The sequence below is a fragment of the Parambassis ranga genome, chromosome 1 (assembly GCF_900634625.1).
Source record: "Parambassis ranga chromosome 1, fParRan2.1, whole genome shotgun sequence".
Taxonomy (NCBI): domain Eukaryota; kingdom Metazoa; phylum Chordata; class Actinopteri; family Ambassidae; genus Parambassis; species Parambassis ranga.
In genome coordinates this window covers 14,101,723-14,114,948 of record NC_041022.1, presented here as the reverse complement: position 1 = coordinate 14,114,948, position 13,226 = coordinate 14,101,723, and the positions used below count along the sequence as shown (strand labels likewise).

The 13,226-nt window shown below is 39.8% G+C and overlaps 2 protein-coding genes across 2 annotated transcripts; one reads left to right on the top strand and one right to left on the bottom strand.

Annotated features, from left to right (window-relative positions):
• Nucleotides 1-1,184: 1,184 nt before the first annotated feature.
• clrn2 (clarin 2) lies at nt 1,185-2,711 on the bottom strand. Its single transcript, XM_028414701.1, has 4 exons — nt 2,690-2,711; nt 2,218-2,556; nt 1,659-1,838; nt 1,185-1,577 (listed from the first exon to the last, which is right to left on the bottom strand). Exons 2-4 carry the CDS (start codon nt 2,468-2,470, stop codon nt 1,309-1,311), a joined length of 702 nt encoding a protein of 233 aa, XP_028270502.1. The 5' UTR covers nt 2,471-2,556; nt 2,690-2,711; the 3' UTR covers nt 1,185-1,308.
• Nucleotides 2,712-3,688: 977 nt separating this feature from the next.
• Nucleotides 3,689-12,578, top strand: tapt1b (transmembrane anterior posterior transformation 1b). Its single transcript, XM_028416421.1, has 14 exons — nt 3,689-3,885; nt 5,263-5,393; nt 5,479-5,597; nt 6,053-6,215; nt 6,326-6,461; nt 6,900-6,997; nt 7,086-7,155; nt 7,324-7,404; nt 7,605-7,714; nt 8,822-8,881; nt 9,722-9,790; nt 9,872-9,948; nt 10,057-10,229; nt 10,651-12,578. The coding sequence occupies exons 1-14, from the start codon at nt 3,708-3,710 to the stop codon at nt 10,902-10,904; spliced, it is 1,719 nt and encodes a 572-aa protein (XP_028272222.1). The 5' UTR covers nt 3,689-3,707; the 3' UTR covers nt 10,905-12,578.
• The last annotated feature ends 648 nt before the right edge of the window (nt 12,579-13,226 follow it).

Genomic DNA, 13,226 nt, shown 5'->3' with positions numbered 1-13,226 from the left:
GTTCATATTTGATACAATAATAAAAACAATACGGCTTTATATTAAGGCCCCAAGAACCTTTATATGTCCCACAATGCGGAAATCCTTTAGCATGCAGCATCAGACATATTTTTTCTGACCTTTATTTTTTTTGTCCTTATAATTTTCTTTTACTTTTGTGAAATGTTTTCTTTGTCAATGACACTTGTTTGTGTTTTTTTTAAAGGCTTTTATCAACATAGATAAATGAAATGATCTTCTTCTATCTTTAATTATTGAATGTATGACTAAACTACATTATGGTATTCTGATTATGTGATTGATTGTATTGATAGGGATGATGTTATATATTATAGATATACACACATCAGACAGACCGCAAAGCTTTGTGGCCTTAAAGGTTCATACATATGACAAAACATAAGGGAAAACTATGGATTCTAGATGATGATAAATTGATGTCCTATATGCACAACAAATATGTTGTGAAGAACTGCAATGAGATTTTCACCATGAGAACAAGTAAAATCAATCTATTATCATAAATGACACAAATATTTGATTTTCAAAGACTTTTTTCCCCTATCATGTGCAAACATTTTTATGTAGAGTGCATGTGTGTATCTCTATTAACTGTTTCCATGTGCAGAACCACTTATTGTAAGCATTAGCTCAGTATCACTGGCATAAAATCGAAGAATAAAAACTCAGGTCACATTAAACACTGTTATGTCATGCTGTGATATTTAAAAGTCACATCCATACATATAATTTGATGCAAAGTAATATATGCATATACATATTATGTACATTACAACAATGTGGTATATAGAACATCAAAGGTTCAGTTTATTCTGCCTCCTCTGTGTTTCTCGGTCAGCAGTGTCTGTGAGAGTCTTTAAACTGGACTATGCCTCAGCCAGGCTGCACAGGAGAGACCGCTCTGTGTCTGAATCCTCTGTGGATGTACTGTGCATCATTTCAGAGGATAAAAGAAGGTCTTTGCACCCTGAGATGTGTCTATCCATTTTCTAAATTAATACAATTACCGAGCTGACCTTTGCATTGGGTTGCTGGGGCTTCTTCTGGGTTAGCCCATTTAAATCAAAGGCAGTGAGAAACACATCAAGCGGACTGTGAGGGGACTTGGAGCCCACAGAATTCTCTTAATGACATTCCAGCTTGTTGTTATGTAGCCAAGTCAGCATTTACACACAGTCTTGAAGCTTTAATGAGCCTTAAACAGAGACAAAGAAGCTCTGGCACTGTGTTTGTTTGCTGTCAGCCTGTGCAGTGATGAGAATGCAGCAGCACTTCCCAGTTGGTCCTTCAGTAGAGCAGGTCCAGAGCAGAGATCGTGGGTTCTTCAGGTTTTTTGATCTCTGGTTTGGGCAGCTTGATGCGACTCATGGCAACCACTCCGCAGACAGCAAAGTGAGTTACAATGCTGCCTACACCAAGCCAGAAAGACCAGTCCAGACTGTCATCCAGGACCACCAGGACGAAGAGGTTCTCTCGATAGTTTGCCACCCGCTCAGTCAGGCTGTGGTGTCTGAAAGCTGCCAGGAAACACAGAACGCCCAGGGCACCAAAGAAAGCTGGAAACGGGAGGAGGAGGGACGTCAGGGAGACAGAACCTTCTGTAACAGGAGTAATTCACAAAAATCACTGTTACATACCAGCGATGGCGTTCCACAGGTAGAGCCCTTTGTGTCCTTTGATGCTCTGGTAGGGAACCTTGCGTGCGTTGTAGATGCAGAAAGACAGGCTGACGAGAGCAAAGCCCACAGCCACCAACAGAAAGAGGATCACCATCATGTGAAGGCCTCCATTCAACGTCTGCACAAGCTTTGGGAAAACTGGAGTCAGACACACACACAGACTGTCAGCATTGACTGAGTGGAGCTTTCCTCAGGACACAGATGTGCTCTTCATGTTTTTGTACTAAATTTGTGGATTAAGCGGTTGTGTATGAACAAAGTTCAACTTTAAAGCTTTAAGTTATTTTGCTGTGAATTAATAACATATCTTTCACTGCTACAAAACATCAAATCATTTAACAGGTAAGCTGTAAACTGTGACCTCAAGGGCATGCCATCACATTACAAAGGTTTTCATGGCGACTACTGACTCATTTCCACAGCAGAATGGTTTTTTGGCTTTGTCTCAGAAACCCCAGCTCTGACAGACTTCCAGCGTCCCTGGCTGCCTCACATGTGTGTATCTGTGTGTTCTTACTGAAGATTTTGGAGCGTCTGTTGCCGAGCCCGCACCTCTTGGTCTTTCCTCCCTGGAACAGTCCGTAGTAAATATTCCCCATGAACTGTTCCAGTTCAGGATGGGACGCGTTCACTATTTCCGCTCCGGTTTTACACAGGATCCTCCCGGTGACCCACCGCTCTGTGGACAGGGCCACCACCAGTAGGACCACCGAGCCGACACAGAGCACCGAGGCCACCGAGAACGTTATCCGTTTCCACAGAGAAGGCATCTTACGAGCCCATGGTGCCCCGAGGGAGGTAACACAAGGCCCGGCAGCGACCGCGGGGTGCGCACGGCGATCACCATGAGTTTATTCTGTAGTTTAAATAGAGAAATAATAACATAATCGCACAAAAAGTTGATTCCTTTAGTGCGATATTTCATGCATTGACGTGTGAGTCACAACGCAGAAGAAACGGAATCTATGGCGGTCAAAGAGATCTCTTACCTGGAGAAACTCTATCCCTGCCCTGTGCGCCTGGTTTCTGCTCTCTCTCTCTCCCTCTCTCTCTCTCTCTCTCTCTCTCTCTCTCTCTCTCATACACGCACATGAACACACACACACTCCTGCTTTTCACGGAACCAATTAACCTTTGTATCTTGGCATTTGGTGACCTTATAGTGGCTGCAGCTGTAAAATTAAATGCACTTAATTAAGTCAAAATGACAGAGGGGGTTCATTACGGCAGACCCTAAACGTCAGCTGAGGACATTGAACAGAACAAGTGTGCTTTATGGTCCCTGTAGTCTTTTCCTGCTAACCCCACTTGTTGTTACTACTTGTTAAATAAATGGCTAAAGTTAACACAAGCTTCTGTTAAATGTAAGGCTAGAACAACTGTAGCTCAACTACATTTGCTTATTCAAAAATGAACATGATTGTAACATAGACCTAATTAATTATTATGTCAAGGTTTCATCACATCTTTTAATTAAAAAAGATACATAATTAGCCTTATAGCCTAGTTTTTGATATGAATATCCTCATAGCGATGCTATTACTTATAGGTCAATACTATTAGTAGCCTAGTAGTAGTTTTGGATACTTGAATAGTTATGATATGTTGAATATACTCATTTTATTGTACCTGATTGGAGATAATAATGCTGCCTTAAATTTTAAATCTGCGTGTTAGTGAAAAACTGACATGATAAACTATGCTGAAAAAAAATCCATTAAACAGATGCTGTGAGCTGGTGTTTTTACATTGACTTCTGTGTATGCTTTATTAATTGTTCATGCCTTTCACTAAAACAAGCACTGTGTACATATCATCTGTAATTTGCATGTAATATTAATTTCAAATCTTTTTTTAAATCTGTTTTTGATCCAACTGTGATGTGGTTATGGAGCTTTTAGCGACATCCTCAGGTGATTTATGGTAAAGCCGTAAAACCTACAGTGCGTGATGACGTAGATCGTGTGACGCAGTCTCCCTGGCAGCAGCTGAGACCGTTTGGCGAAGATGGCGGACTCGCTGTCGACAGGTCTGGGAGAGGAGAAGGAGAGGGAAAAGGAGGGCAAGGAGAGGGACAAAAAGGCTGCCAAAACAGAGAAGAACAAGGAGAAAGACAGTGTCACGGAGACGCTGGGTTTCAACGATAAAAACGGCAGCAATAAGGGCAAAAAACGCAACCTGTCAGGTGAGAGCGAGCCACATTTCCACGGGTTAACAGTGCTAGCTAGCTGCTGAGGTGATTCTTATTTACTGCCAACCCAGCTGGGTCTAGATAACGTTTCTGGATGGCATCATTGCTTGAGCACGCAGTTTAAATTTCAGTCAGCTAAGCCTGTACCGTTATGGGCGCTGCTCCGAGTTTACACCTGATCTGGAGATGTGGCTTCCAGCTACTGTTTGTATAATACTGTGCTGATCTAAAGTAACGCTGGGTGGTTCATTTGTATTATATGCATGTAATTTCTAACTAGAACTAGAATGCCTTGATGTGGGTAGAATACCACTCTAGTATGTGGTCGTGCATGAGTCCAAACGGGCCACTTTGCTGCTCTGTCAAACTAAACCAGTAGGCAGTTCGCACAGGCGCACACTCGAAGTGCTACTCAGTGGGCGCACACAGTACAGGCCAAAAGTATTTGGACGCTAACGTCCATATATATATATATATATATATATATATATATATATATATATATATATATATATATATATATATAGCTGTCACTGGACACTTGTTGTCTGGTAAACACCCTCATATTGTAATCTTTAAATCTCTAGATTAAAAATTAAGACTAACCTGTTCAAAACAGCATACAGCTTGTAAACTGCTGTGCAGTGTTGGTTAGATTGCACAGATTTGCGCAGATTTCTGCAGTAAAGCTATTGATGTATCCTACTGAAAGACTATTTGACAGAAAGACAGTTTAGCTTAGATTAAAAATTAACCATAAATTGAACAAAGCATATTGTATTAACTGTAAGTAACAAGACCCTGTGAGGGTCAAAGCTGCTTTAACAAAGGACAAACAAACAAAGAAACTAATATAAAGTGGTGTGGCTTACACAGCATTCTGACAGGAACCCCAACAGTGAGCCACATCTTACTAATTAATCCAACTAATTTGGATCATATTCCTGTAGTGCTCTTGAAACAGTCTTTAAAGGATGGAGGCTGCTTTAGCAACAGATTGCTTTCTCATCTTTTGGTTGCAGCTTTTTCTTCCTGTTTTTAAATCGTGTGTGACTGGTAATCAGCTGACCTGTCCAGGTTGTACCCTGCCTCTTACCCGTAGATAGCTGGGATAGGCCCCCCCCCCTTCTCGTGACCCTGCAGTGCAGGACAAAGCAGGTTCAGATGATGGATGGTTGGATTGATGGTATTTAGCTAAATAACCTTCCCCCAAGCAGCCTCTGCTGTTAATCTCCAAAGTTAAGTCAACAGAGATATTGTGTACATTACGTTAATGTAGGCTGTTAATGCTGAGAATTTTAGGGAAGATTGTAAACGTTGTGTCTGTGTGTAATTTCAATAAAAATGTCTTTTCTCTGTATGTATCTCTAGACCTGTCCTTGGTCAGATTTATAACCACTGAGCTCACCAGAGGATACTTCCTAGAACATAATGAGGCCAAATACACAGAGCGCAGAGAGAAGGTTTACACCTGTCTCCGCATTCCCAAGGAGCTGGAAAAGGTAGACTGAGTGTGTGAAATTAAAAAAAAAAATTAAAATTAAAAAAAATTCGTCATTGCCTGTCTTCCTCATCTTCTCTCTTTAGTTGATGACATTCGGCTTCTTCCTCTGTTTGGATGCCTTTCTTTACGTGTTCACACTGTTGCCACTTCGAGTGATTCTGGCCCTTTTACGACTCTTCACAGTGCCATGCTGTGGCCTCAGGTAACATATGCTTTAGTATAGAGGATGTATTACTATGTTAATGTACTACTATGTATCACTATGTTTATAATTAACACATTCCTCAAACATTTGAGTTCATATTACTTGGTAGCTATATATTCTTAAAGCTTATATCTATATATAGATCAGTGTTGTTCAGTTGAAGTTACTCTGCCCATTATTTTCTTAATTTAAAAAACTTTTTAGAAAGAGAATAATATAAAATAGTATTAACAAACAGAATTATATAAAATTTAAAAATAAGTTTTAAGGAGAATGATCTCACAGCAGCTTGCTTAAGCTGTCCTCACATTCATACACATTTTAAAACCTATTTAACGCTGTATTCCTCTGGAGGGCAGTAGAACACCTGACTTTGTTTGGATTAACCAGGTTGTAAATCTGCATTCTGTTTCTTGCTTTTCCGTCATTAGTATTTTGTGTGTGTGTTTCAGTGGCTCCCGCTTGCTCCAACCAGCACAGGTGTGTGATGTGCTGAAAGGCTTCATTATGGTGCTCTGTTACTCCATGATGAGCTATGTGGATTACTCCATGATGTACCACCTCATCAGGGGGCAGTCTGTGATCAAACTCTACATCATCTACAACATGTTAGAGGTACACCCAGCTGCCATAGTCTCGACTGATAGATTAACTGAAAACACTACACAGCTAACCATTCATTCACCGTTTGTTTGTTTGTTGTCGTTTTTGTTTTATTTTTACAGGTAGCGGACCGCCTCTTCTCATCATTTGGACAAGACATCCTGGATGCTTTATACTGGACAGCGACAGAGCCCAAGGAGAAGAAGAGAGCACACATTGGTGTGATTCCTCATTTCTTTATGGCTGTGCTTTATGTCTGTATCCTCACTGACACGGACTTGTGACCGGTGTCACTAGTCTGTGTATTTCTGACGTGACTGAAAATAGTGCATAGTACCGGGGGGAAAAAAAACTAAATGTTAAATCTGAATCAGTTACTTTATTTTTTAGATGGGTTTCAATATTGCTAGTAATGAATAAATTTAATTAAGGAGTTTAACACAGACAGCATTCAAAACTAAAAATAAATTTGTGAATAAAGAAAAAATTAAAGACAATAATATTGGTCTATATAACTTGATCCTCAAAGTAGAAAATACCTAATCTATGAATGCAGGGAAATAAGACATATATAATACTATAGTAATAATAGTAATTATTCATATAAGACATTTAGAGTTCAATCAAAACAAATCACACAGTAGCAGGATTTCTTTCTGGCAGTCCTTGTATATTTTTCCTCAGCAGCTTAACCAGTTCTTCACGCCATCCTCATCATGGTTCAGGCCACAACTCTTAATGTAGCCTTCAACTCCCATAACAAGTCTCTGCTCACCATAATGATGTCAAACAATGTGAGTATAATAATGCTCCACCATGTTAACACACTTCAACAATTATACATCGGCATCATTTTAAATAATCCTTCTGACCTTTCTGCAGTTTGTGGAGATCAAAGGAAGTGTGTTTAAGAAGTTTGAGAAGAACAACCTTTTCCAGATGTCTAACAGTGGTAAGTGTGGTGGTATGTTAAACAAATGTTATGTTTATTTTGGACAGTTCTGTTGTACCTCTGCCTTTGAACCTGATGATTTAATACAAGGTAAATTTCTGCATCTGAGCTCAGCCACAGTGAATACAAAGTAGGTTAATCCAGGATTGATTTATTTGTTTCCCACAGACATAAAAGAAAGGTTCACCAACTACATTCTCCTGCTCATCGTCTGTCTGAGAAACATGGAGCAGTTTTCATGGAACCCTGGTAACAAATGCAGTACACTGCCATTATTGAAAGCAGTTGAGCTGGCATAGCTATAACAAACATATATACACACACATGTGCATAGTAATCCTCATAGGCCCATTCTCAGGTCTTTATAGTGGCTTTCTCCTACCCGCTGTTTTTTAGAAATAACTATGTTTATTAAATAATTAATCTCATTTGCTTTTCATGTGTTGCAGACCACTTCTGGGTGCTGTTTCCTGATGTAGTCATGGTTATAGCTTCAGAAGTTGCTGTGGATGTTGTCAAGCATGCCTTTATCACCAAATTCAATGACATCAGTGCTGATGTGAGTCTATTTTTTGTATTTATTATTTTGTATTCATTTGCTCTGGTTGAGTTGACACCTGACATCTAGATGAGCTAGATGGGCACCCACAAACTGACAAATTGGGCCACCCTAAAACTCTTATTTTGAACACCATTTTGGACAAACAGTTGCAGACAACTGTGGTGTGAGCTTATGCATTTAACACTAATTAGCACGAATGTGGGAAAATCTGCAGCTGTGGAAGTCAGCATCCCATTCTGAATCACTGAAAGCTTCACAGCTTCAAAATATTTCCAGATACTGTACTGCAGCAGAAACCGGTCTGTGATTAAGGTTCACACACAGCAAAATGGTGTCTTACCATGCCTTGCCTATAGGCCCACATGCTTGTTCAACCTCTATGTCCTGTATACTGTTTTCACCGTGGAGGAAAAGAAAAAGAAAATAATTCTGACAACCTTTTTAAAGTGGTTTCAGATATCCATTCAGGAGAGCTGTGGAAGTCAGGAAAACATTTGTTATTACTTTGTTATACTTTCAGCTGCACTCCACTTTCTCTCTGAACTTCTGACTCACTCCACTGGCCTACTGTACATGCTTTGTGCTTTAGCCTCTCTACCCCCCCCCCCCCCCAAAAAAAAAAAATAAAATAAAAGATTTTACGCCAGCCTACTCACACTCACACACTGTCTGTCACGTCTGTCACCTGTGCCATTTTCTCTCATTTCATCCATTTTCATCCAGACTCAGTTTTTTTCACACCTCTTTCCCTCATGACTAGTCTTTCACTTTGATTTATTTCAGGGAGTTGTAACCATGGTTATGTAACAGATACCAACCCCACAGGAAGGGATTAACCCCTTTATCTCCAAGCTGTCAAAGCTAATCACACAAACTTCACTATGGACAAACTTCACTGTGGCCTTACTGGTTGAGCTCTTGTGAATCCATGTGTGCAGATTGTTGTCTTTTTACACTGGCTTTATGAATTTGACTCACTGCCCTGTCACTTTACTTAAAAATGCTCAATAACAAGCAGACAAAAAAGACCATATGCCTGTACTCAGTAGCTGTATATTAGTTGTGTATTTACCGTTTCTTTGGCTGATCTCTTTCATTTCCCAGGTTTACGGAGAATACAGAGCCAGTCTTGCATTTGACCTCCTCAGCAGTCGACAGAAGAACGTAAGTGAAAGAAGCTTATATATTAGCTTTGTCTCCACCCACCCAACTGTTACACACATTATATGCAAACTAATTAAACAGCATGTATGTAGACTTTCTTTGTTTATGTTAGCTTGACAAACCAAAAACCTTTGTGATCTTACATCCAGACCAAGTTTCAGGTTACTGCTTGCTTGTTATGAACATTGGAACATAAGAAAGTGATGAATACACAACAAAAAAAACACTGACAGGTGAAGTTTATTACTACCTCAGTACTACCAAAACTAACAGAGACATAGATTTAAAGCACAGGGGAGGTGAAAGGTTTGCACGACACTGTCTTCCTCTCTTCATAACCTAAAGAAATCTCTTTATGACAATAACGTAAATTGCAACAATGTAGCAACTTTACAGTGTGAGAAGTCAGGAAGAAATATTGAACAGTTGAGAAGGATTTTCTTCCTAGTTTTTAAATTTTGGATGGAGCTGTTTTTCTGCATTGTGGCCTACCTAACTCTCAGACAGTGTAGATACTATAGGTGTTTTTTTGTATCTTGTAGCAAAGCCTACAGTGGTGAAATACAGCCAGAAATGTTAAAAGATTAAAGGAAAGTTCTGATGGTTTATTGTCTTATGCTACACATTATCACCCATCCCTTCTTTGAAATGTAATTTTTTAATTGTGTATTTTGTGTGATATTTTTTGATATGTTGACTTTGTTTAAAAAAATAATAAAAATAATGATGATATGTATTTTTCCTGATTTTATGTTATGCACTGAGTAAGGCATTAATGAGGGTAATAGAACTGTCCTGCTTGTTGATGCTTTAGGTGATCATGTATCAATGTTTCTGCAGGCTTACACAGACTACAGTGACTCCGTATCCAGAAGAATGGGCTTCATTCCGCTCCCTTTAGCTCTGCTGGTCAGTCATTCTTTCTGTGCCACTGTAATGTCTATGTGAGATTATTTGTGTATCGGTCTGATTATGTGTTTTTATTTTTAGCTGATCAGAGTAGTGACCAGCTCAGTGAAGATCCAGGGTTCGCTCTCCTTCATGTGTGTGCTGCTGTTTTACTTGGGGTAAATATCGCATATATGTCTAGAATACTAGAATCTGTTGTTTTTACATTTGTCACTTAATCACAGCTGTCATATCCACATGCTTTGGGTTTGTCTTCTTGGGAGCAGGATGATCACTCTGAAAGTGCTCAACAGCATCGTTCTGTTGGGAACATCTTGTGTGTTCGTCAAAGAGGCCAACATGGAAGAAAAGCTCTTCAACCCTCCACCCTCTGTGGTCTCTAGCCGTGTTAACTCTAGAGCTCACCGGACCAAACATGTTCACATTTCACCACAGCAAGGTAGCACAGCTTCTTTCTCTCACACGGTCTCTATTAATAATTATGTAGAGGTGTGTTTGAACTGCAGGTACTACTGGGCCATTTTAGAGCAGTAGCTACCTTTGACTCCAAAAATATGTGGCTTTGATGTTGGTGGGTTAAACTTAATATTTTGGGTCCATTCCAGTACTCAAGAGGTAAACGGAAGACTCAGACAACTTTATTGTTTCAAAAAAAGTCAGCTCATTTGTGCATACCCTGTCCCTTAAACCCATGCAACAACCAATAAGAAAACTGAAAATAGATTGACAAGATAGATACAGATGTATTCAGTTTATTATTTGATGAGTGAATAGATATTGTTATATTACGTCACCTTGTGAGCCTGGTGGATCTGAGAGGACATTTATTTTCCTCTACTGATTAAAATCTCTCATCACAGAACCCACGGCTGACAAAGGAGGAACCTCCCTAGCATCAGACATTTGTCAGCCCACCGCCATGGCAGAGAGCACTGCCCCCACACTCCCCAAGAGTGACTCGGACACATTCCTGACGACGCCTGATGAGGAGGACGATGACAAAATCATCAATACGGACACGGGACTGGAAGGAGACATAGTCAAACACAGAACACCCAAGAAAGACTTGCTGGAGATAGACCGCTTCACCATCTGTGGCAACAGGATAGACTGAACAGCATAGGAATAACCTGTTGGTGCAGCAAGGTTCAGGGATCAGACACGGGTCATGGAGCATGCTCAGACCTGACTTATTGTTGTGCACCTGACCCTCGAGTATTTATTTATTTATTACTGACAAAACCAGCCAAGGCATAAAGCTGTTACTACAAGCATCAGAGGCCACTCTCCAGCTGATCCGGTGTCCGACAAACCACTGGCACGGTCGTCATGGCAACATGCAGACGTGCTTCCTGGTGAAGATGATGGGAAACACAGATGGAACAAAGCTACAAAGACAGAAACAAAACTGCATATGTGAAAGCAAAGAAGCATTGCAGCTGGACTGTGCAGGCGTGTGTTCAAAAGCACAATCATATAGTGAGGAGTTGTTTTTAGGAAGAACAAAACTTGTCAATTTTTACATTGTTTTTAATTTTTGGGAGTGTGACAGATTCTAATGTTTGAAACGTTTTTACAGCAAATTTCAGATCTCTTTTCTAAATCAACCATGTTTAGCATCACGACTCACAGTCACCTGAACGTCCCTCTGCAGACATGCCAACCAACACACACCTAAAGAGATCTAGTCTGATTTGAGCTAGAGCGATGAGGCCAAATGCAGTCCAACGTGTTATAAATGGCAACAGAGACACTTAAGGTGGTTTATTTGCATGCATCTTCAGGTAGCAGTTTGGGTTACACAATTTTGGTGGCTTTGCCTTTTAGAGCATAAGATCAAGCCTTGAGTAGCCACTTTGAGGTGAGCTCCTGAAATAGACAGACAGGTTTGAGTGCTATTTATTTTTGCATACTTCTTCCCTTCATCAAGCATGTAGCTTACAGATAATCATGAAGATAGCACAGTGGGATAGCAGTTTTTATTTTGATCCAGTCTGAATCAGAGTGTGTGCAAGAGTGCTAAATGAAAAATCACAGAAAATATTTCTTATGTGCAGATTAACTATTTGAGTGGTACACAGGAAGTGTCGGCATAAGAGAACAGAAACATGGCAAGGAAAAACAAGATGCTTTTTATAGGTCGCTGGTGATGTTTGTGGTTGTTGGCTGCTGGCTTTAGATGTTTGTATATCAGATGGTCAATGTTGCTGTGAACGCTGCTGTTTAATCAGTCAAGCCGACTTAGCCACAGGTTTGCCCTCATGTGTTGTTGACGCCAAAAATTTAACTCAGTTTGGTCTTTGTTAAAATATAGTATTTATCGAACTTCAGATGTTACTTTTATCAAGTTATTATTTAAACTCTTGGTTAAAACATTGTTAATGATTACCAGTATTTGTTTTTTTTTTCAGTTTGGCAACAACTGCACTGGACCAAGTCATGTCCACCTGTATTCACAAATCAGCAGGTATTTATTGGTAAACAAAAAATAATTTAACAGTGATTTTGTAGGATGTGCAATACATGAGAGGCACAACCAGTGGCTAAGTCCAGCCTCACTGTTAGAGCACTGTCAAAACAGTGAAACTTGTGGAAGAAGGATGATGAGTGTGAATGTGTTATGAAAGTGTGTGTGTGAGTATTTTGCAGTGTGGATGGAGCTCACTACCTAAAAACATTATATGTATGAATCAGAGATTTTGTTTTTATTTTTCATGTCCAACCCATCCGTGTAATGCATCTCCTGATGTGGTCGAAGGAGAATAAAACATGACTGTTTTGTAACTTATTACGTTCTGTTTTGAATGTGTGTGTGTGTGTAAGCATGGGAACAGTGTCTGGCGTTTCAGTGAAAGGAGTCACTGCAGTCTCTGTTAACAGGGGAAACACAGCAGTCCACTGTTCCCCTTGAATGGAGATTGGAGGGGTGTCTCTCATCACACACACACACACACAGTGGGCATTTTTTGCTGAATGTCCACATCTGATAAATGATCAGGTTCAGGATTCATGACAGTCCTGATTATTTGGGTGTATTTAACAGTTTTGTTAAGTCTGTTTTGAATTAGCCTGATTGTTACTTTTTAACCAGTTTTCTCACATTTCCTCCAAAACCTTTGTGTTTGCCAGAGTTTCACTATTAATCTGATTAACCTGAGAGCTCGAGGGTAACTGCTCAGCGATCAGATCCAAGTGTAGAGTTAAGTGCAATTGAGTACTTTTAAATCAGGCACAACTAATGTTTTAGGGGAAAGCTTTAGTATGTTTTTGTTATATCTTTAACTTTGATTAGACTCCCTTTGTTTTTTTTTTAATAGACAAATGTTTTATGCCTTAATGCTGACATACTTTTGGCACAAATCTCAGGTTACCTGTGCCACTCGGAGCACCAAACATCTCTCACTTTAAACATTTTGTTTATTTTAAGAAACACTCA